The sequence below is a fragment of the Microtus ochrogaster genome, chromosome 2 (assembly GCF_000317375.1).
Source record: "Microtus ochrogaster isolate Prairie Vole_2 chromosome 2, MicOch1.0, whole genome shotgun sequence".
Lineage (NCBI taxonomy): Eukaryota > Metazoa > Chordata > Mammalia > Rodentia > Cricetidae > Microtus > Microtus ochrogaster.
In genome coordinates, this window is record NC_022010.1 from 806,195 (window position 1) to 830,358 (window position 24,164).

Sequence of the window (24,164 nt, forward strand, 5' to 3'; positions counted from 1 at the left end):
GGGATTCCACCGTGGCCCTCACCGTGGGCATGGGATTCCACCGTGGCCCTCACCGTGGGCATGGGATTCCACCGTGGCCCTCACCGTGGGCATGGAATTCCACCATGACCCTCACTGTGGTCACGTCATTTCACAGTGAGCCATGTGCCTGGGAGAAAGGAAAGCATGGGATGACGGGGACTTCTACAAGAACCATAGTTTCATGCCTCGTGCTGCTGTGAGCCAGTAACCCGGCTGCTCTGCATGTTGTGGCCCTCTGCAGTAAAGCATATGAACTAAATACCAACATCACACAGGAAGCCCAGAGAGCCTGTGGTGAGGGAAGGGCAGACGCTATCAACTCTGATCGTGTACCTTCTGTGTAGACAGATACCCAGACCCGAAATGATCACACAGAAACTATATTAATTAAAACACTGTTTGGCCTATTAGATAAGGCTTCTTAACTCTTACGTCTTAAATTAACCTATTCCAATTATTTTGTATTTTACCACAAGGCTAGTGGTTTACCCATAAGTTTCCAGGGTATCTGTCTCCTTTGGCAACTACATGGCATCTCCTCAACTCCCAGCTAGTCTCTCTCTAAATTTCTGTTCGGATTTTCTGCCTGGCTTTATTCTGCCATTCCATTGGCCAAAAACGGCTTTTTTTTTTATTAGCCAATGGCAATAAAACATATTCACAGCAAAGAGAGGGACATTCCATCACTTCTTGAGCAGCTCTAGGGAAAAGGTAGGGCAAAGGCTGCCTCCAATGTGGAGGCTGAAAACAATGGGGGGGTCATTGTAATGGGTTTGCCAGCCCCAAGCAGGCTGCGAGTCCCCAACAGCTTGCTGTGGGTCCGAAAGCAGCCAGTCCCAAGCAGGGATGGTGCACTAGACTATGCGGCAGGTCTCCAGGTCTCCATGTGACCACAGTGGGCGAGAGAGACGGATAGGCCCAACATGCAGAGTGAAGTTGGATATTTATTCAGGGGGTTATGGACATGGCACCAGTGAAATGGATTTGCTGTGAGTCCCCAGCAGCTTGCTACGGGGTGGAGACCACACGGCAGGTCCCCAAACAAACGTGGCTGGTCCCCAGCCATGTGGCAGCCGGCTGGTCCCCGGAGGTGGGTGAGAGAGACGGATAGGCACACCATGCAGAGTGAGGTTGTTTATTTATTCAGGGGGTTATGGAGAGAGAAGGAGAGAAGAGCAGAGAGGGTGGGGAGAGAAGAGAGAGACAGAAGCGGGGGAAGGGGAGAAGTGGGGAGAGAGGCAGAAGCTGCCTCTTCGAAAGGAAGACAGAAAAGAGAGAGAGCTCAGGCCGGAAGCTGAAGATCAGCCTGCCTCAGTGGATGGGGGAGGGAGTGGGTATGGCTTGTCTCTTAAAGAGATGGAACAATCATTACAGTCATGAAGGAACTTTACATATATATATATTTTACTTTCCATATCTTTACACGGTCCATGTCCAAGTCAATATTTATATTAAGATTTGTGAAGCTCATTTTGTGTATGTATACATATTTTATATTAAAAGCATATCGATATTTTATATTAAAAGTATTATTTTCCAGGTAATAATATGCCTTGTGAAGTATTTGAAAGCACTTTACTGTAATTTACTGTATATCATTAAACTGTACACTGGGAATAACTACCAGGAGGCAAAAGTAATGTCCAGTAGTACCTGGTGAGACAGACACATGCCAAGTAAATAGTCTGACAGATGGTCCTCCTCCTACAGACTCCTGCGGGGCTCCTGCAGGATTCATGCAGACTGATGGCAGTGAGAGGGAAGTGGGCTATGGAAAAAGTACGAAACCTAAAGCACATCTTAGAACCACTAGTTTCTACCTGTGTGGCATAGAACAAGTTGCAAGTTGCCCATCAATCCCCTGTTCTCCTTCACCAGTGAGGACAATCATCCTCACCTCATAATGTGGTCAGGAATCATAAGGTCAGTCCTTACCTACAGGCTGTGCTAATCAGAGGTTGGCTTTCCTCCCCGTCCACTCCCCTGATCCTTGGGATCCTCAGCATGTGCCTCTTCTGTTGTCCTTCCAGGGACCTCCAGCAGGGGGCCCTGTCTATGCCTGTGTCTTTCCTTACAGTGTTCTTGTTTCAGATCAGTCCACCTTGTCTCTCGTAAGCACTCTACTGAGAAGCCTTCCTTGCTGCCTCCCACTGTCCCCAGGAGCAGAGCTGTGGGATTGTTTTGTGTCTGCCAATGGGTGGGCATCACCAGCTCTTCCTGTCTTTTCATTCAGTGAGCCTGTGAAGCCCGTGGCTGAATCCTCACTCCACCTCCTGCTTTGGTTCTGCTCAGCAGTGTGCTCATCTCCACAAACGTGCACCAGCAGGAGCCTGGCGGGGCTCTGCCTCAGATGAGGCCACAGAAGCACACTGGATTCAAAGACAGGGAAACTCTCTTTCAGCTATTTTCTTTACACTATGGACTCCATTTGAGAGCTGGAAGGGATCTGAGATTTTATGTGATTAAACCCTGAAATGTTGGCCATTCAATAGGAGGACTGAATTTTCAAAACTGCTTGGGATTAGCAAGGGAATCTCTCTGTATGGAGGAGGAACCCAAAGAACTGTTATTGGTGGGGGACATGTGGGTTGTCTGAAGAGAGGGCAGAACAATCCAGTGGTGTAGGATGACATAACTAGTGACTGGGGTGGCGGTGCTGGCGGGGAGTCCACCAAGATGCTGGCTGCACGTCAGGGTTAGCACATGGTGGAAAGGGGCAAAACGGTAGGATGAGAGCCATTCCCAGTCCATCCTTCACCTTGATCTCATCCTCACCCCTCTGTTTTTTCATCTGGGCTGTGACTCAAATGCGAAAATCAAATCCAAATGCCACACTTGGCGCTCTCCGCTGCAGCCCAGAAACGCTGGCTTTGCATCTTGTGTGTGGCGTACATAGCAGCCAGTTGAGATGGCCTCAGACCCGGGGGAACCTTTGGCACAACCTCAGCCTGATATTTGCATGTCTTCAAGTCAGTGCAGGCTCACTGAAAGGCCTCATCTCAGTAAGCAATCTCTCCCAGCTCCGTTCCTTAGTTCACCCGTATCAGAAAAGTGCTCCAGCCAGCCTCTGACAACTGCACATCAGCGTGCATTCACACTTAAAAGAGGGATCGTTATTGAGTGCCTCAAACCTGAAAGCAAGTGCATCCTGCAGCAGGCTAGACCCTGTGCTGAGGAACCCCAGTGTGCAGCTGCTCAGAGCAAACACATCTTTCCAGAGCATTGTGCTCCTTCCTTTCCCAGGCATTGTTGACCTATCCTTTCTTCTCTCTAATCATTGAAAGGGAGATGATGCGGCAGGGCTTTGAGAGGCAGACGCGGGAGGATCAGGAGTTTGATGCCAGCCTGAGTTATAAAGAGTCCATCTTGGGGGTGGGGGAGCAAAGAGAGGTAAGATTTATTTATTTATTTATTTATTTATTTATTTATTTATTTAAGATTTCTGCCTCCTCCCCGCCACCGCCTCCCATTTCCCTCCCCCTCCCCCAATCAAATCCCCCTCCCTCATCAGCTCGAAGAGCAATCAGGGTTCCCTGACCTGTGGGAAGTCCAAGGACCACCCACCTCTATCCAGGTCTAGTAAGGTGAGCATCCAAGCTGTCTAGGCTCCCCCAAAGCCAATACGTGCAGTAGGATCAAAAACCCATTGCCATTGTTCTTGAGTTCTCAGTAGTGAGAGGTAAGATCTCAATTGCCCTATGACTAGCCATTGCCCAGCACCCATGGGCCCAGAAGTATTGGTGGTGGGAATCCATGGCCCAGGGGTGAGGAGGTGCTGCAGTCGTTCCTCTAGCATTGCTTTGCGATTCGTGCAACAAAAATAACTGCAGAAATCCAAGCTGTTCATGCCCTTGCTCCTTGGATTAATTTTCCAACATTCTGCCCCCAGTGGAGGTTTGTCTCTCTCAGTGCAATAGTAAGTATGCAAAGTCCCCAACCCTGAACCATCCCAAATGGAAACTACTTTTTTTATTTGGTTTTGTAACAGCCACTATTCACTTATGCTTCTTTAAGCATGAAAACAACAACCCCCCTCCCCAAAAAAAATGCAGAGCCCTGGTAGAATAATTTGGATCCAAAGGAATTCACAGAGCTAGAACCAACAAGAGAATCCAGGCCACCGTGTTTCTAGTAGAGACAGCACGCATGGCCTCTGCCCCTTGGGACTCACCAGAGACCACTTTTCAAGCCCCACAAAGCAGAAGCTGGCTTTGCAGTATGGCTGTCATTCGGATGCATCAGTGAGCACTGCAGACAGCCTCTCAAGCAGGTCCCTTGCCTCTTCTGCTGTAAACCCAGAAACAAATATTTAGCTGGCTGCAGAAAGCCATCCACATGAGTGCTGTCCCCTTGGGGGTCTTCTGAACACAGTGCCTGGCTGGGCCTTTCACGTGACACAGGACATATAATATATTTATGTCTTGTGTAACCATAGAAACCTGTTGTATTGGGGAAGATGTTCCAATTCTGCTTCTCTCCAGAAAGATGAATAAAGCCACAGGGCAGCTGTTGCAGGCTGCAGGCAGCATTTACTAGTGTAGGCATTTGTGGACATTAACAAAGTATCCAATAGACAGAAGAAGGTAAAAACTACTCTGTTATTTTAGACACTCAAAGCCAAGTCATCGTTTTCTTGTATTGAGTACACTCAATCCGTACTTCACTAATTACCCTGAGGACAGTGGTCTTGTTTGTGGGAGAGCCCTTTCTTTAGGGAGTCCCTGGCATAAGGTAAATAAATATATATTTGCTGTACAACTGTATTATTGTTGGCTCTACAATAGGGCAGAAAACAGTGTGGCCATTGAGAAGGGTGGGAAATGATGCCAGTTTAACCAGGGCTCTTCCACTCCCTGGGATATAATGGAAAGATTTGCCTTCCTGGTCCCTGTGAGGAAGGCAATAATTTAGGGGAGGGGCCCAGCCCACAGTAGCAATGGCCCTGGCCCTACTCCTTTCTTCTTCCAAGTTCGATGCAGGAGCCCTGTGAGTGTCTTAATGCCTGCCGAAGCTTGCTTTGTTTAGCACATCTATGGTATATCAACTCATCAAAGGCTTCACAAATACTTATTAATTATAAAACCCCCAAGGGAGCTAAGGAATACAAACTCTATCTCTTTCCCAACTAATTCTGCACCTTTTCATTCTGCAAATATGTATGTTTTGTGGCTCTTAATAGAGCAAGGAACCCCTTGGCTCTTTTGTCTGTAAGTGGATTATTGTTGGTGTGTGTGTGTGTGTGTGTGTGTGTGTGTGTGTGTGTGTATTGTTTAAGCTCCCAGCACACCTGATAGATGATTGGGCGACATCTGCTGGCTGGCAATAGAATCAGGCATGTCCACCAACCCAAAAGCCATGCCCTTACCTTGCCCCAGGCCCTAAGTAAATCCTAAATCCACAGGGCCCTGTGGACTGTGGGTGGTAGGTATAATCATAGCTGTGTAGGCAAGGCGCTTACACTTATTGTTATTATTTTCTTTATTATTGTTATTTAAATGGCAGTATTAGAATGCAGAGGATGTTTCCTGCCAGCTAATAACCATTTAAGCTACATTTGGGGGCTTTCATGACTTGACAACAGCTTCTCAAAATCTTGGGCTATTAAACCCCCTACTGGGCTAATGTGGCAGAAAAAGACAAGAAGGGTACCAGCCAGAAGCCTTTGGGCAGCACTGCCTGCCCAGCATCTGGAGGAGGGAGGGGAAGCAGGTCCTTTCAGAAGCCTATTAGAGGGAGAGAGGCGAGCACCCCTCCCTGCCAGCCCCAAGCAAACTCTGCACTGCCTTCAGGAAACTGCCCCTACCCAAAGCTACCCAAAGCTCAGCAGAGACAGAAGGGTGCAGCAACTTTTCCAGATCCCTCCCAAGGAGGAGTATGGACCACATGTCCCCAGACCTTTCTTTCCCAGTGTGGATATCCTACTAACAATTCCAAGGAAGATCTAGGAATGGCCAATGACTCTGAAGGTCACACGGCTTCCATAGAGACTGTATCTTCTATACCTAACAGTCTCATTTTCAGACCAAGTAGACGTGGTCTGGTCACATGACCTTGTACAGAAATTTAAAGGTGAGCTGTTTTCTGAGATTTAGAGAATTCTAAACAAAGCTGCCATATGCCGCTCAGTTGCAGCTGTCTAGTTGTTACAGCAGTATTTGACAGGGACATACAGGGTGCTGTCTAGAGCAACTCCAAGCGCCCTGCCCCGTGTGCTGCTGTGCTGAGCTGTGGCGCTCCTTTTATAAGTTCACAGTATGCACTTGGCTGTGCCTCCCTGCTTACCCAAGCATCCTTCTCACTCATCAGGAGCCATTCGGCTTTTTACTGTGACTTTCTTCGGGGCAGTTATAGAACAGAAGGCCTGGAGCAGACTCCAGCACCCCACCCAGGTGTAAAGCCCCTAAGTAACACATAGAAGCAACCTGCATATCTGCTCCTTCCAATGCCTGCTTGACACTTCGTGAATGAGGGTGCTGGGCCTCGTGGGAACTCAGAAGACCATTGTGTATCTGCTCCTTCCAATGCCTGCTTGACGCTTTGTGAATGAGGGTGCTGGGCCTTGTGGGAACTCAGAAGACCATTATAGTTACAGTGACTCTTCTGTACTTTGCAGAAGGACAAAATCAAATGAAGATGAATCCGTACACAGGGAATAGTGAGGGACCTGGTCCTGCTGAGAGCTGAGGGGCCATGGGGCAGGTGTCTGGTGAGCTTGGAGCTTCTAGCCTGAGTGATCTCAGGTCAGCATCTGTGCCTCTGATGGTAGAGGGTGCCTTAGGAAGGCTGGGTCTAGAAGCTTACCATTCTTTGGCTGCTGTGCCATGAACAGGCTACCCATGGTAAGGGGGGTAAGGTGTTCTCTTGGCTTTTGCCACAGGCTTAACAACAGCAGGCAAGGAGGCCTTGACGACCAGCAGCCAAACTCAGCTGTTACTAACTACCCACAATTCCTTTGAACTGGGAATTGGAGCTTATGGGCTATGAGGCCCAGAGCTGCTAACCTGGAGGGGTACCTGATGGTCCTGATGCACACATATGCACACCCACCTTTCCTTCCACTGTGATGTGATGTGGAGCCATCCCAAACCCTTACAATTTCCAAACAAAGCAGAGAAAGGAAAAGCCAGTGCCGTGGACTTGAGGCATGCACAGCATTCCAGAAACCTGACCCCAAGCCAAACCTGTAAAAACAAGTGACGGGTCACTTTCCAGGGAGCCACCTCACAGCAAGCACCTTCCAGGTTCCACTGAGGAGCTGGAAGGAAGGGATCCTGGAATTGCTGTGAAACCAGTAGACTAAAGTGGTTCTCCTGGGGTGTGAAGGCTCCCTACGTGGTTGAGTTTTCATGGTTGTGTTGATCACACAGTACTGGGCAGTGTGTGTGTCCCACGCACAGGTAGTGACATTTAGGAGAGACCCTTACAAGTCTATGTAGCTACCCGGCCTCCAGAGCTGAGTGACCCAGAGCCCCTGTCGCCACACCTAGCCTTTCCCCGGCTCACTCATGAGCAGGACCAGAGCTGACGAGCCGTGCCCTAGAGCAGATGTGTCCATGACATGGAGAGTTGATGTCTTAGCAGAACAGGCTTCTCCAGGTGACAGTGGAAGTGATATCTGAAAACTATGTTGACACTATAGTAAGGAGGGGGGTCACGTGACTGAAGTGCCTGCTCAGTGGGGGATGAGAGAGAGACTGGCAACAGGAAAGGGTTTCTCAGTGAGCAGCAACAGAAATTAATTCAAAATCAAAAACCTTGCGCATCTGAGCTCTGCCAGAGCTCACTCGCCTGTATTGCATCACGTGACTTCACTGCTGCTTTGGTCCTGAGCACAACACATGCCTACACTGCACGTGCCATCACACAGCTGGGTCGGGTCCCTCATTGGCCTGGCCTCTAGTGAGCAGAGGTGAGTGGACTGGGAGACTCCTGTAGGGTCAAGCTCCAAGGTACCCCACCCACCTCCCAGAGGGTGGGGCACTGGCAGGCTGTGGTAGCACTCATCAAAGTAGTCTCTCTGTGTCTTTACTCCCTCTGCTCTGGCCACTCTCTGACTCACCTAACAGGGACCAGAAGTCCAGGACAGTACTCAGAGCCTTTTCCTGTATTCACCTGTAGGGAGTGTTGGCATCCCATATTCTGCGTAAATGCTTTGTGCACACACACATCCCTCTTGTGTGGGCTGTGACTCACCCAGGATATCAGTGCTTGTTTACTCTGTGGAAGTGGGGGAGGGTCCTTGGTGTCTTCCCTTGCCCACCTCTGCAGTCAGTCTTAGGTGATCACCATAGGAACCAGAAGACAGAAGTGCAGGAGATTAGATGATTTTACTGTTTATCTGACTATCAGCATTTTCACCAAGGGATGCATGTACAACTGGAAGAGATAAAAACTCCAGGAGGGACTCACAGTGACAACACAGGGACAACTATTATGTTCGTAGTATGCCTTCTGTTGCAGACTCTAACGTACGCGCCTGTATGACACAACAGTCTCTGAGTGGAGCAGCAGATGTGCGCAGACGTGCACATGCTTCTGATTCCTTTACGGTCCTCACCAGGACAACAGAGTGGGAAAGAAAAATGTCCCTTCAGGGTACTTCCCACCTGCCAGATGCTGTGCCCACACTGACTATGGTTAACCTGGTTCACCTGCTGGCCTTATGTCCCAGGGAAGCATCTGGAAGGGTGGAGTTCCCTCCTCCCAGACTTTAGGTCTTTCCATTCCAGGTGCATTCACAGGGACTACATTGGGCTCTATCCACATCAAACATCAATTCAGAGGACACAAAAGCTATGTGTCAGGGAGAATGCTATTGCCCACATGCTCCCAGCAAAGACTAAAAAATAAGACACCAAGAAATGAGGCTTCAGCCCAATTACAGCTTTCTATGTTTCTGCCAGCTGGTCATGACCACTGTTTTCCCAAAAGCCGAGAAGCTGGGCAACACCGTGATCAGTACAAGCTTGGCCATTCCCGGCCAAGAGAGGCTTGCAGAGCTCCAGGGTTCAAGGGACTTTTCTGTAACAGAGAAAATATATAGCTCAATAAAAATAGTTTTTAAAAAGTCATGTAATTAGTAAAAAGCTTTAAAAAGCATTTTGAAAGATAAGTTTTATTCTTTTATCAGTTTAAACACAAGTCAGAATGTATTGATCATGTGCGTGCGCGCGTGCGTGCATGCGTGCATGTGTGTGCGTGCATGTGTGTGCGTGTGTGTGCGTGTGCATGAGAGGGTGTGGGGAGAGGTTGTGGAGGGAAGGAGAGAGATGCAGTCATTTCCCTTCACACAACCAGATTCTAGAGGTGACACGAAGGGTTTTGGCCTTGAGAGGGTTCAGAGAGCAGCCACTTCAGGAGTACGTGAAGCAGAAGCCTTTCCCAGGAGATCTGGGGAGAGGGCATGTCTAGCAACTGGATTTCTGAGGGCTAGACTGTGAACAAAGAGGGTTTGGACCAGAAGATTCGACATCAGAGTCATGTATGACTGTAAGGTCTGGATGTGATATTTGCTGAGGAGAGCAGCCTGTATCTGGGGAGTCCCCACATCTTCTGTGTACATGCATGTACTTTCTCTCTTGAGTTTTCTGGTCTCAACAGTATCATAACTACTGGTTATGGTATTACCAGCTTTGGGCACCAAAGCCACACAAGGTTCTGGGGACACTTCCTTACCCCACACCAGTTTTCTCCAATGCTTAAATAGAAAGGTATTTTCTAGCAATGTTAAGGGGCAGGACTCAGTGAACTGCAGCTCGACTTGGCAATGTCAGAGGAAAGCGGGGTTCCATGGGCAGGGTCATCCATCACTCAGCTGCTCCCTTTGTCAGTTATAGTTCTCAGCTTCAGAGCAGGACGGTGGCCACCTTCTGTGGCGCTGTGCTTACACACAGTCTGGAGTCAGCCTCAGGAAGCCGCATTCAGATTTCCTTGAACACAGATGTTAAAAGGAACATGTTTATGACCAGGTGTCAACCGCCACTGCTTGCTTTCTCCAGCATGATGTTCACTGAGACTCTCAGAAGGAAGGCCAGACTCTCCCCATATTAACCATAAAGAGCAGAAGGGCTGGCCTGCTGCCCAGGAGAGCTCTCCAGATACTCAGCTTTTTCTGTTTCTTGCACTCTTCTGAGGACATGGTTTCTCAGCTGTTGGCAGGACTAGGAGAATCCCAGGAAAAGTGAAAGTACTTGGCCCTGAGGGCAGGCAGTGGTGTCAGAGGCACTGAACATGAGCAGTGGCCATTCAGTGAGAAGAGCTTTTTCTTGAAAAAACTATAGTGTGATCATGGGGCTCAACATGTCGGAGCCTGCCTTTCCGCCTGCATACAAGGACTGAAGGCCGGCTTCTTGATGTCCTTTCCAGCTTAGGACGGTAAGTCAGTTTGCTGCAAGTGACTGCTCACTGGCACAAGAGAAGCTTTGAGGCAGGAATTAGAATGAGCTAAGGAGAAATGCTCTGACATAAACAATGGCATGCCTGTGTAGAACCCCTGCCCAACTGATGGACAGATGCTTCCAGGGACCAGGAGGCCATGTTTGCAAGTGGAAATCCTTTCTGGAGCCTCTGCCAACCCGTCTGCCCCTAGAGCGGGATGAGCCCTAGCAGCTCCACAGCAGTGATTCGTGCCTGTCTCTTTGAGGGTTGCCACAATGAACGTTTGGAGCCCAGCTCTGGCCAGGGTGGCTTATCTTTGACAGTATCAGTCTAGGCTCTGGCACAGCTGGAGCAGGTACAGACTGGCTATCTGGGCACCTTGGGGAGGCTGCTATTGACTCTGGATTGCTCTCTCCCACCCTTCTAGTTCTTACCAGGGTACCAGTTTATGCTGTGACCTTTGCCCTCTGTCCTTCATAGCTAGGTAAGCTAAACCTCTGCTAGCCCCACGATAGGCAGCAAGAACAGGGCCCTCACCATCCCTTGGGAGCTCATGAGTAAAGAATGCCAGGGCAAGAAATTCAAGCTAGAATTCTTAGGCAATGAGACTCACAAAGGGAAAAAAAAGTGTGGTACTCAAGGAAATTAGTGCGTAGGGCCAGAGCTTGTTAGACAGACCAGAGAGTAATAACTGCAGGGTACAGGGGAGAGAGGCTGGCCATGGTGCCCACGACATAGTTGACCCGGGTGTCTCCTTTCCACTGCTCCTGCCAGATCCTGGTTTCCCTCATCCTGAGGCCTTGATATCTTCCCTAATAAGCTGTAACTAGTTGTGCCTGCAACACCAGCTCTTCTTGATGGTCCTGCTGCTTTCGTTATGGCCATCAGAAGACTGACCAAAACCAGGCCTAGTCAGTGCCAAAGGCCTTCTGCAGAGCACCTGTGCAGATACTGCATGCTTGCATGCTGTGCAGATACTGCATGCTTGCATGCTGTGCAGATACTGCATGCTTGCATGCTGTGCAGATACTGCATGCTTGCTGGCACACTCCCTTCTCACTCCCACCCTAGCTGTTCCTACGGTGTTCATGGTTATAATTTACAATCCATATACAGAGGATCATGACCATCCAGCCCCTTCTCTAAGCTTCTCCAGGGCAGTGGTTGTATTTAGTCAGAGCAACCCCAGTTAAGGATCTGATATACAACAGTTGCAGAACAGGAAAAAGAATTCTGTTAATATAGGATCTTTTTTGTTTGTTTGTTTTTTGAGACATAGTTTCTCTATATAGCCCTGTCTATCCCGGAACCTGCTCTGTAGAACAGGCTGGCCTCAAACTCAAAGATCCACCTGCCAGATTAGGGTCTTAGCAGGTCGAAGGAGGCCTAGAACTCATGATTTTCCTGCTTTGACATCGCAAGCACTGAGATTATAGGCATGCCCCAGCACGTCTGGTTCACGACTGGCCCAGTTGCCTAATGGCCAATGAATGAGTATACTAAGTATCACTTACTGTTCTTAACCTCAGTCAGTCCTTGTTGAAATAAGAGCGGCGGAGCTGAGTCCCCAGCACCCAGCCGCCCCCACGGCTAGCTTTACCCGAAATAATTACATGGAAACTGTATTCTTTTAATCACTGCCTGACCCATTAGTTTCAGCCTCTTATTGGCTAGCTCTTACATATTGATCTAACCCATTTCTATTATTCTATGTAGTCCACAAGCCGGCTTACCAGGAATGATCTTAACCTGTGTCTGTCTGGCATGGGAGAACCATGGCGACTCACTGACTCAGCTTCTTTCTCCCAGCATCCTGTTCTGGTTTCTCCACCTACCTAAGGGTTGGCCTATGAAATGGGCCTAGGCAGTTTCTTTATTAATAAGAAATCATTCCCACATCAAGTCCTGGATAATAGCAGGATTTAGTCTGCTTTTTCAGTTTGCTGGGATAAGAAATAGAAGACTACTCTGTCACTTGAAGATGGATAGTTTGAGCTTTAGAAGCTGTGTAAAGTCATACAGGGATCACAGCATAAGGACTGGCTAGGAAGAAGTAAGCGGTCCCTCTGGAGACTGAACCCTCACCGCATGAGCCCCGAGGTCTCACTCTGGATACTTCCAGATGTGAATGTGACTTGGGCCTGTTGTGGAAATGAACCTTTGTCCAAGAGACCACAGGTGGAGGAGGAGGGGTGTGGTGATGTGTGGGCACCGTCGTGGCCATCTTTATCTCTCTGTAGAGTGTGCAGCGTGCACACTAAACAAGCCTCTAGTCATTTTATCCACAAACAAGGGTTCTGATGAACATTTCTGTTTATTTAGAATGTGTCATGAGGTGTCCATTAAAATCTGCATGGGGGAGACATATGAATTCAAAACTTCTCAACACCCTCATTCCCCACCTTGGGGAGGGGAGGGGCTCAAGGAGCCTGTACCATCCATCAAAACCACTCATGAGCCTGTCTCCTCATCTGGAAATGAGGAGGCTGTGCTCTGGGCCTAACATCATGCCTAGTGTAGTGTAGGTGATTAGCAAACGTTTCTAGAATGGACTAGAATACAGCCTGTGCTGGGGGTGCCTGCTCCTCCAGGTGTACGCTAAATGCCGGGGCACACGCTGTTCACACATGGCTCCGTCTGTCCAGCTCACAGCTGTGTGAGGCAGCAGGCACCAGCGAGTCAGTGTGGAAGGCAGTAGGGGGCCCTTGGTGCTGGAGGCCAACTCCACATCGTGTGTCCTTTTCCTGAGGGCTCTCTGATGTTTTCCCACAGGGCCTGTGCCAGCAGTGAGACAGAAAGCGAAGCTGGAGACATCATGGAGCAGCAGCTGGAGGAGATGAACAAGCAGCTTAACTCGGTGACCGACCCCACGGGCTTCCTAAGGATGGTACGACACAATAACCTCCTGCACAGGTATGGCCACGGCCACGCAACATGGGATGCTCCCTACACCCCATCGCAGGGCATAGAGCTCTGGTGGTGTCAGGTAGCTGTAGAGGCAAGCCTGTTCTTCGTCTTGGCACTAATAGTTCAAACAGAGGTGGGCAGGCTTTCCGCCATCCTTTTTAGATATGATGGAGCCTAGGGATGTTCTGCTGTCATGCCAGCTCTGAGCTGCCTCTCCAGCCTCAGGAAGATAAGCGGCTCTCACCTCTCTGCCAGCTTCTCACAGGCCTGCAACTCAGGAGGCTGAAAAGAGCCCAGAAGCCAGTGGAGTAGGAGTGAGCGGCGGCCCAGAATGATCTTGTCCACATCAAGCCTTCTTGGCCCCAGTTCCCCATCACTTCACAAATGGGTGGGTCATGGTGAAACTGCCACACCTGTGTGCTTAGGTTAGCTGTATTTTATAGTGGTGTTTGTGGTGGCAGGACTGGTGGTGGTGGTGGTGGTTGCTGTAATGGTTGTGATGGTGGTAGTGCTTGTGTTGGTGTTGATAGTTTTGGTGGTAGTTCTGGTAGTGTTTTAGTGCTTGTGGTGGTAGCAGTGGTTGTGGTAGTGGTTTTGATGGTGGTAATGGTATTAGTGATGGTGGTACTAGTGATAGTAGCAGTAGTGTTGATCTGGTGGGGGGGGTGCTAGTGATCATGGTGGTGGTGGTGATGGTGGTAATTGTACTGGCGGTGAATATACTGATAGTGGTGTTGGTGGTAGTGTTGATGGTGGTAGTAGTGGAAGTGGTTGAGGTGGTATCATAATTTATAGTTCCTGTCTTCAAGGACTTCAGGCTGCCTCAGGTCTACAGGGGCACTGGACTGGTGGCCCCGCTTGGCAGCCCTACTGTGTGGCCACTGTTACCTTGTTTGCTGCAGCCTGGTTTCCTGTCATTGTGTTATCATGGAGACAAAAGTATGTTTGCCTTCCCAGGGCCCAGAAACCTTGGGGAAAAAGCCAAAGTCTGGAGGGTGAAGCTGGTACTGCCTCTTTCTGCCCTTACATGCAAGGCCCTCCTAGCCCTCTGGCATGCACGGAGGAATGGGATTACTCTAGGCTTGTGATTTAGTACAAAGAGCCCACAACTTGACTCAGGCCTCACTGGGGTGAAGTGGTGTTACACTGAGAAGTCAGCTTCCCCAGTCCTAACATAGGGATAGACTCTAGCTCCCTTCAGTGTGGCAATTAAGGACCTAGTTTGACGTAGCTGGCTTTTAGACACATGGACAGTGTTGCAGAGATAGTGGCTTTCTTACCACGCAAGAGTGAGGCTGAGAGGCTTCTGAAAATGTGGAGATGACTTTGAAAGGATTGGAAATGACTTGTACTTGTGCAGTACACCTGCATCGGGTGCTAGCCACAGTCGCGTGCAGCCCTGTGCTTTTTCTCCCAGCACCATGCACCCTCATGTGAGAACCACCAAGGGGGAACATCGGCCCCAGCACTCTTATATTCAGGAGCTGCTGCGCCCAGGGGCTGGGATGTGTCCACAGCCATCAATTTTGGAAAAAGGGTTTATGGCCGGAGAGGCTCAGAGACAGAGCCTCGATATTATGTGGTGCTTGCTGATTCATTCAGACAGCATGGTGCTCCCCAAAGGAGGTGTGTCCCTGGTGACCCAGTGGGAGGCAGTAGGCACTGGCACCTTGGTTATCTGTCTCTCTGCACTAGGTCCCTTGACAAGGTCCAATCAGGATCAGACACCCCACTTCAAGGGGAGCCCAGAAGTTTGCCGACCTTTCATTTCCTCTTCTGACTGAGACCAACCCATGCCCCTTCAGGAACCTGGCCCGTAGGTAGACATAGTAGTGACCACTCAGTACCCCCACCAGTCCTGGCAGTGCTGGGATGGCGCCCACCCACCCCCAAGTCCACGTGTGCCTGGGCAAGGCAGGAGAGATTGGCTTTCTCTAGGTTCCTGGCTTCCCTCCAGGCAGGTGGGAAATTAAGAAACAGCTGTCAGAAGCCACTTGCAAAAAGACCCATCAGACAGTGACATGCTTATTCTGAAGAACAGGAGACCACAGGCCACCTAAATTCCAGCCGTGCTGCTTGTATTAAATGTGAAATCTCTCACAGGCAGTGTTCTTCACTACTTTTTAATTCACGTTCTTGTTCAAAACATGCTAATCCCCAGATTAGGAGATGAGAGCAGGCTGAGGAGTAGGCCCAGCCCAGCAGGCCCTCACGCTTCCTGTCTGATGCCCTAGCCTCATTTCAACCCCCCAGGCTGGAATCTGACAATAACTAGACTGACATGGAGGAGAGTGAGAGCCGGAGAGCTTCCCAAGTCTCGCTGTTACACTGCTCTTACGCTCTGCACGTGGTGGGCTGCGCCAGTGCTTCGTGAGCTCTGTGGAGGGCATGTGACAGGTGCTTACATCACACTTCGGGACAGTTGCAAAATTAGTTATAAAGCAGCAATGAAATAATTTTATGGTTGGGGTCACCACAACATGAGAAACTATGTTAAAGGGTCGCCGCATTAGGAAGGTTGAGAACCAGCTGCAGGCTGAGATCCACACCCCACTGGTCCTCACTCTGAATGCCTTCACCCCATGGTTCGTAGGAAACTGCTATGATGTGACCCTGGAAAGGGGCCTTGCTAGATGGCTGGGTCTCCCAATTGATTGGTGGCAAGATGGGGTTCGTCTCTCAGCCCACCCTGAGGCAGGTGGGTGGTCACCTAAGCTTTACTCAAGCTCTTTACTCTCTTGCAGGATGGTCAGTGGGTCACCTGCAGGATGGTCAGTGGGTCACCTGCAGGATGGTCAGTGGGTCACCTGCCGTCTTTCCTACTCTCTCCCCCTCTCTCCATAGTCTGTCCCCTCTGCATGACCCACACGATTCCTGGGCCTATCTTAACTGCCTTCCCTAGAAGCCTCTGCCTGGCACTGGGACATGGCCAAATGAGGCTCTCCTGTGATGAAGGTCATCACACACACACACACACACACACACACACACACAGCTTTTGCCCCTAGGCTGCCCTACCTGAGTATTCTCTTCCTCTCAAATCCTGGATGCTTTCTGTAGTGGTCAGTGTCTGCCCCTTGGTCTCTCATCCTCCAGGCTACATACTCACCAAAGCCGGGTGTGGTCTAGGATTTCTTTCTCTATCACAAGGTACTGGTTACCTTGCTACTGTTGAACAGGTCTGACTCACTGATGGGAAGAGATGAGCAAGCAAGGAAGAAGGTATAGAAGGGTTCATTGGTCAGGATTAAAGCAAACATTCAGTCACCCACCACCACCCCAGCAAAGAGAAGACATCCATGAGCACCATGGAGTGCTTCCTGATCTCTGCTGGCTCCTCCCATGGCTGTGAAGGGCATTGTTAACGTGGAAGGCCAGTCCTACCCTCTCCAACTGACCTTGGGGGACCGCCCTTCTGGCTTATTCTCAAACTAGCAGGCTTGCAAGAAAGACAACCCAGAGCCTCACAGCTAGACCCTGAAGAGCCAGCACAAAATCTGGCCTGTCAGATACAAAGTCTCCCAGACCCTACTCACCTTCCTCAGGGCATTGCCTCTTTTTGCTTAGGCTCCTCCAGGGACTAAACAGGAGCCTTCTGGGCCCATGGAGTACCTCTGCCCAACAGGTCTCTGAGAGGTCCTTGGGCTTGCGTGGGGATGCAGAGGCCCTGGCAAGGGCTGACCATGTTGCTGTCATGATGGGTAGGTGTGATGGCTGCCGCACAGGCCTGTACTCTAATCTCTCCATACCCAAGCACCAGCAAGCTTGATGGGCCCCTGTCCTGTCCCTTGAATGGCGTCAGCAGGAAGAGTCAACCAAGTTTCAGGCATAGTACAGAGAACAGATGGAGAAACAGGTCCATTGCCATTCTCAGTTTCTGCGGAAGGTGGTAGGTTCTGTGGGGCAGCGGTGTATGCCAGGTGGGAGTGGGCTACTGCAGAGGTATCCTAGAAAGTCTGGAGAGGGGAGGAGTGGAAGCGGAGCTCCAGCCAAGGTGGGAAAGCCTGAGGAAGCAGCTCGTGCTGAGGGGGACCCCCTTCTGTGAGCCCAGCCTGGAGGAGGCCTAGAGCTAACAGCCCAGTTCCAGCCTAGGCAATCATTGACCACTCCCTTCCCACAGGGACAGTCACACCCAGCATCTTGTGTCCCCCTTCCCCATTATTCTACAGCAGTGTATATGAACAATACAGCCTGGGTTGAGTCTGCTCTGTCTCCTCCCTGCGCAAGGCAGACTGCTGTGCTGTGCAATCCTCTAGCCGTAGATTAATAGACATCATCTGAGAAGCTGGCTAATAAAGACTACAGCCTGAGAAAACCCTCTGCCTAGAGCTGAGCTGTCATTTACCCAAGTGGAGCTGGCCAGAATGGATGACAAGACAGTGATTCAGCGCCACCTTCTGGATCTCCGTGACAGTGCGAGTCTGGTGCCACAGCATACAAAGCTTGACCCCTGCCCTGCCACTGAAATTCTGTGCCTCGCCTGCAAAGGAAGAGCAAACAGACCCAGGGCAGCTGCCCACGCTATAGAAATTGCCAAGATGAGAGAAGGGGACAGGACCCTGGGGACATGCCTGCTCCTGGGCCAGTATGAAGTGGAAAGGTATATGTCTTGCCCCAGCCCTGGGCCAGGCTTTCTTGTACAGCCAGAAGGGAGCCATACAACCACTCTGCTGGAGCATCTCTTCAGAGGACAATGTGCACACCTCACCTCCAGGAGAGATCTGCTCTTGTCACTCCAGGGTCGTCTGCACAACACTGGCTCTGACAGCAAAGCCGCAGCACAGAGCAGTGCTGCTGTGTCCCTGGAAATAGGTGGAGTGGGAAGTAAAGACCTGAGGGAGGGGAGGGCACAGGCGAGCCACAGCCAGGGAGGCAGACATAACTGGTCCTAGAGGAAAGCCTTCTGGCTTGCTCTCAGGCAGCAACTGAGTAGCTGTCACAACTAGCAGGCAGAATACTTGCTAGAATACTGTCTAGCATCTGGCACAGTCCCTGCTGTAGAAGGAGTGGTGCCTGACTAGCTAGCTTATACCCCAAAATAATTACATGGAAACTGTATTCATTTGAACACTGCCTGGCCAGTTATATCTGGCCCTTTCTTGGCTAACTCTCACATTTGCTTTAACCCATATCGAGTAATCTGTGTATCACCATGGGGTCGTGGCTTACCAGGAAGCTTCTAACCTATATCCATCTTGGGCCGGAGCTTCATGGCGTCTGCCTGACTCTGCTTTCTTTCTCCCAGAATTCTGTTCTGTCTACTCCACCCACCTAAGGGCTGGCCTGTCAAAAGGCCAAGGCAGTTTCTTTATTTGACCAATGAAAGTAACACATAGACAGAAGACCCTCCTACATCATTTCCCCTTTTTCTGATTAAACAAAATGGAAGGTTTTAACGTTAACATAGTAAAATTACATATAACAAAACAGTTATCAAGCAAGAATTACCATTACAATATTTAGATCTATTTTATCTTTTACCATAACAAAGGAAAACTATAACCATCTATCTGTTCTTCAACTCCATCAAAGACTCCAGAAGGATATAATATTACCTAATTAAACAATAAATAAGCAACTTCCAAACTCTAGAAATGACAGAGACATCTCACTGCCTGGACGGACAGTCACCCAAAGTTCTTTTGTACCATTGGGGCATCCATCTTCAGCCTATAGTATCCAGCACACTTTTCCATGAAGCAGGAAATTTCAAAGACAGTTCAGTAACTTTCTTTTGTGTCCTGCAGAATATCTTGCAGACTCTTTCATGAATCAGGAACCCCGAAAGATCATCTCACCTTTAGGCAAGTTCAGCAGTCCTCTCTCTGTGGGTTCTTTGTGTCCAGTTTATGCAACAGTCCAGGCAAGAGCAGTTTCTTGCCCAAATGGCTATCAAACTCCATAAGGAGCCTCTTTGATGCCCATCTTCCTCTTGAAGTAGATTGGTGCTGCCAGGAGCAGACATGTCTCATTGTTATGAACAGCCCTAAGTTATTAAAACATTAAATGCCATATTCTGTAGTCTTTGAAAGATATGAAGAATGCATATCTAAAAAAATCTATGCACATGTAGAAAATCTAACTAACATGACTACAAGCTTGACTATTATCAATGATTATCCTAATTATACATTAAACTTTTAAATGAACTACACAATCACAATACCTTAATCAAGATCAGAAATACATATACATATAACAAAATTGACCTTAAATTTCTATCAATAAGGCAAAATTTATATCAATGCAAATTATTCATATATATATCATATTCCCCTTTAAATGTAAAAGAACATTTATAAACAATATCTGGGAATATGGACATAGCTATTTCTCTCCAAACTTCTTCCGCTATATAGGGGTGCTGTTAATTAGGTCTTTCATGGTATAACCTGTGTGCTAGGTTCTTCTCAGTCAGCAGTTAAGTGAAGTAATTTTTTGAGGGTGTTTACAGCAACCTTTCAGGAGGGTGTGGTCTATCATACCATATTGGGATGGAAACAATCCATAGGGTCTCATCCTCTGTGAAAACAAAAGAAGACCCTTTTATATATAAGCATCATATTTTTAGACCCAAATTCTGAGGTCATAATACCCTTATGATATCCATTCTGTTTTAGCTTGGCAGCCCATATAATGAAATGTCTCTTTGTACTTAGCTCCTTTACAGTCAAAAAATTCAAAGAAAATACAATATATAGAATCCAAACTCTCTGTGAATTTTCTATTTTTATGTGGCTTATTTTTCTTTATTTCTTTTAATTTATAACTATCTGTACTCTTTCTCTTTAAAGACTTTACTCTTTTTTTAATGCATTAACTTTAGTCTCTATATTCTTTTTCTTCTCTCTCCCAAGCCTACATATGTCTAACACTATGACCCATTTAGAGGTCTTTTATGTCTGAATCTGTCCTATTGCATTGCCTGTAACATTTTTACTGTCCAGAAATATTTTTGCTTTGTGCTTTTAAATCGCTAAGCACTTAAGAATCTAAGCTTTGACATTCCTAGGTCAAAAACAGGTACTGCAGGTTTGCCCCGCCCAGTCCAACATGGCGGAGCCGCTTGTGCCTCTGAATCAGTTGCGCCTCTGAGCTGCAGAGCGGCAGGCTGTTCTGGATGTTAGCTCCACCTCTTTCCAATTTCAAAATGATGAATGCACTATTTTCTACTATGTCTGGGGGCCACCAGGTAGGAGCCACACTCAGCACTTTAACTCTGAGACTGAGCATGCAGCATAGAAACTCTTTCTGAGTTACAGCCAAATCTGCCATGCAGAGCACTGCGCAGCCTGGAAACATCTCTCTCCCAGGTGCAGGCGGGGAGCACTGAGCCCTTGGCATGACCTCAGAGTACTTTCTTCCTGATCCCGAGCAGGCACACAAACACCCAGGCCCAGAAATGTACCGCATGGCAGCAGGGCCCAGGAAGCCACGTTTTAAAACCGCACAGCTTTTTTCCTGCTATAGCTGCTGAATCAGGGAAATTTCTCTGCAGCACGCTGCCAACAAACAGCAAAAAGTTGTGTTAAACTAACTCTCTCTCTCTCTCTCTCTCTCTCTCTCTCTCTCTCTCTCTCTCTCTTCTTTTTAAACCCTCTCAGGTTTTTAAGTGGATTTAGCCAACCACATTGGGGTGACAATTTAGTGGTACGGGAGAATTGTCTGTATTCTGTCAATCATGTTTTAAATTAAAAGCAAATTGGCCAGGCAGGAAGTATAGGCGGACCAACCAGACAGGAAGTAGAGGCTGGGCCATGAGAACAGGAGAATTCTAGGAAGGAGGAAGCCCATTCCTCCCATCCAGCCCAGACCACGGAAAGGCAAGATGTAACCTGCCTGGCTGAGAAAGGTACTGAGCCATGTGGCTAACATAGATAAGAATAATGGGTTAATATAAGCTACAAGAGCTAATAAGAAGACTGAGCTAATGGGCAATCAGTTTATAATTAATGCTGACTCTCTGTGTGATTTTCTTTGGGGCTTGCTGGCTGTGGGGTACCGGGTGGGATAGAAACCCCAATGAGCAGCCCCTCATGTTACACCCTGCCAGTGCACGTCCTACAGCATACACTACAGCTTATCATACAATACAGAGCTCAGCAGTCCCACGGAAAGTGCTAGCCACCAGTTAGCCATGTTGAGGCCACACGAGCCAGGTCGACTAGCAGACTGTGTGACCTCCTCTCCATTTACCTACATGTTTAGTGTTCTTTAGGGCCCCAGAGACTGTGACTGTGCCTGGCAGACAGCCAGTGCTTAAACACACGTTCTGAATGAATCAGTCAGCAACTGTCCTTGCCATCCTTTGAGAGTATGACTCCTGGGGCTCTGGGGGTTGAAGGTGCCTCTGTGTTAGTGAACCCCAAGTAGCTGCACAAGATGCCCCCTCTACAAGCACTTTCTAATCAGCAGCTCTCAGGGCACCCCTGGGACGCAGAGGCAGGGTCTGGCTGGGTTGGGCCAACGGATCCTTGCCGTGGGTTGCAAGTTCACTGATGCAAATGTTATTTTCCTTGTTAGCTGTACTGACCCTCCTGGTCCTTGTGCTTGACAGCACAATTGCTCCATACAGGACCAGCACTCTGGGATTATGTAGCTGACAGCACAGAGATGGATGCTGTTGTGTAAAGAACTCAGGGTTGTATGACAATAACCTGCAGGGGACAAGCATGAGGTGGAGTTGGCAGGCATGCTGTGAAGCCCAGCAGGCAACCAGAGTGATGGAGGGTGAGCCTGATTTCTGCCTTTGTCCTTTCCCCCCAGGAGCTGCCAGAGCATGACAAGCTTGTTCAGTGGCACCGTGTCACCCAGCAAGGATGGGACTTCCTCTCTCCCTAGGAGGCAGAACTCATTGGCCAAGCCACCACTCCGTGCCCTGTATGATCTGCTTATCGCGCCCATGGAAGGGGTAAGTGCCTCCTGGGGCATGAGGCTCCTTGATATCAGAATATATCATTTACTGGTCAGTGCCCATGCATGTCCCCCTAGAGTACTCAATGGACATGGACACACATTCTTGGCTGGCTGCTCATAGCCAAGGTCCTGAGCATCAAGTTGACAGGTCTGAGTTTGCACTTAGCTCTGCTCTATGCAGGCTGAATGCATTCAGCCTCAGTGCCCTCATGTGTCCCTTGTCTGGTCTAGGGACCATGAGACTCAGAGCAGTGTGCATGTCAGCACTAGGAAGTGAATATCTCCTACCTGACCTAATCCTAGATGTTCATCCTGATGACCTAAACCAGTCCCTTGCTCTTCCCCTATCTCCAGCAGAATCAGTCAGTGCCCAGTTTTAAAGACACCACACAGACCACCTTGCTCTCTGGCGTACATGCACAAGCCACCCTGAGCTTGGCATACCCTTCTTTTTTTTTTTTTTTAGTTTTTAGAGACAGGGTTTCTCTGTAGCTTTGGAGCCTATCCTGGCACTAGCTCTTGTAGACCAGGCTGGCCTCGAACTCACAGAGATCTGCCTGCCTCTGCCTCCCGAGTGCTGGGATTAAAGGCGTGCGCCACCACAGCCCGGCTGGCATACCCTTCTTAATTTAGACAATGTTCTTTGATGGAACAGGGAGCTTGGTGGATCTGAAAGTTTAGGGGCCTTATTGCAGGCAGGGCCACCACAGGCAGTGGGTCTGTCTGGAGGCAGGAGCACCCCTCAGCAGCTCTCTTTGTACCAGTATCTGCAGAGGCACTGTGTATCCCGAGGCCACAGCCTGTGTATGATTCCTCCATCCCCAGGGCCCCTCTCTGGCCTACCAGTTGTGGGGTGGCTGTTGTGCTTGCTGGTGCCCTGTGGTCTCTGCCCTTTCCTCACAAGTGACCCTGGCCACAACACTTGATATCTTTTCTTTGTAAGAAGTGAGGACCATTTGCAGGGCGTGTCTGGTTAGCACAGGGATAAAGGGAACGTACTCAAAAGCACTGGGGCTACAGGCAGGAACTGTCACCTGGCCAGGGAAACGGCTGTGTCCAGACTCCTCCCTCAAGATCCCATCAGCCTTTCCCAGCTGCAGCTTTCTGGATACGATTATTTCTGGAAAGGCTGGGACCCTTTCCACCATGCTCTTCCCTGTCCCTTCTTATCTTTACACACTCCACATTGCCCTGGTAAGGCTCTGGCTTTGCTGATTGGGGAAGCCTTGTGTTTCTCTCCTGTCTTCTACTGCCACCAGAAGTCCTTTGTAATCCTGCTTCCCCACTCCCCATTCTTCACTTGCTTGAGCCTCCACAATCCTTTGCTCCTAGCTGTTTGTCTTGTATTTCTGCTCCATCACTGCTGAGTTGTTGGTTGGGGAGAAGGGGAAGATGACTGTGATGTGATCTCTACCTGGTAGGCTCCCTCCCAAAGCCCTGTCCTGTCCTCAGCACAGCAACATGGCCACCCCAGCACTTGGCTCTTGCCTGATTCTCCCTTGTGACTCAATTCCCATTCCCCAGTCAAGGCCAGGCCCATCCCTCGGCAGCTGGTATGAGGCCTAGTGCATATGAGCACTAGGGAGAGTTCACAGAGCTGTTTGCAGCCAGAGGCACATTTGCATTTGGTGTGATACAGCACAGCACAGAAAGCAGAAAACCCAGGGAGAAGTCAGGTAGTAGCTTTTATGTGGCAAACTGGGGACAGGCTCCCAGCACCATAGCCACACAAGCCAGGTATCCTGGCACATGCCTGCCAGAACCTACAGTTGGGCCATGGCTGAGGCAGCTCCCAGTGGAGGGTGGAGGTATTGCTCATCTAAGAACCCACCGCTTGCTGATGAGTCCAAGCAGAGGTGGGAACTATGGAATCAGCAAAGAAAATTGGGAGCAGGAGGCGCCCAGCTCCCACCTGTGCGGAAGTTCTAGCACCATGGCTGTCA

The 24,164-nt window shown here is 49.2% G+C and overlaps 1 protein-coding gene across 2 annotated transcripts in view; it reads left to right on the plus strand.

The window, feature by feature from the left end:
- The window catches only part of Ttc28 (tetratricopeptide repeat domain 28), a 511,718-nt gene that overhangs the window by 468,392 nt on the left and 19,162 nt on the right, over positions 1-24,164 (plus strand). For both annotated transcript variants that reach the window (XM_026783808.1, XM_013349096.2), the window contains 2 exons: positions 13,171-13,311; positions 22,072-22,216. In XM_026783808.1, coding sequence (XP_026639609.1) covers positions 13,171-13,311; positions 22,072-22,216 — 286 coding nt within the window. The remainder of the gene's footprint in view (positions 1-13,170; positions 13,312-22,071; positions 22,217-24,164) is intronic.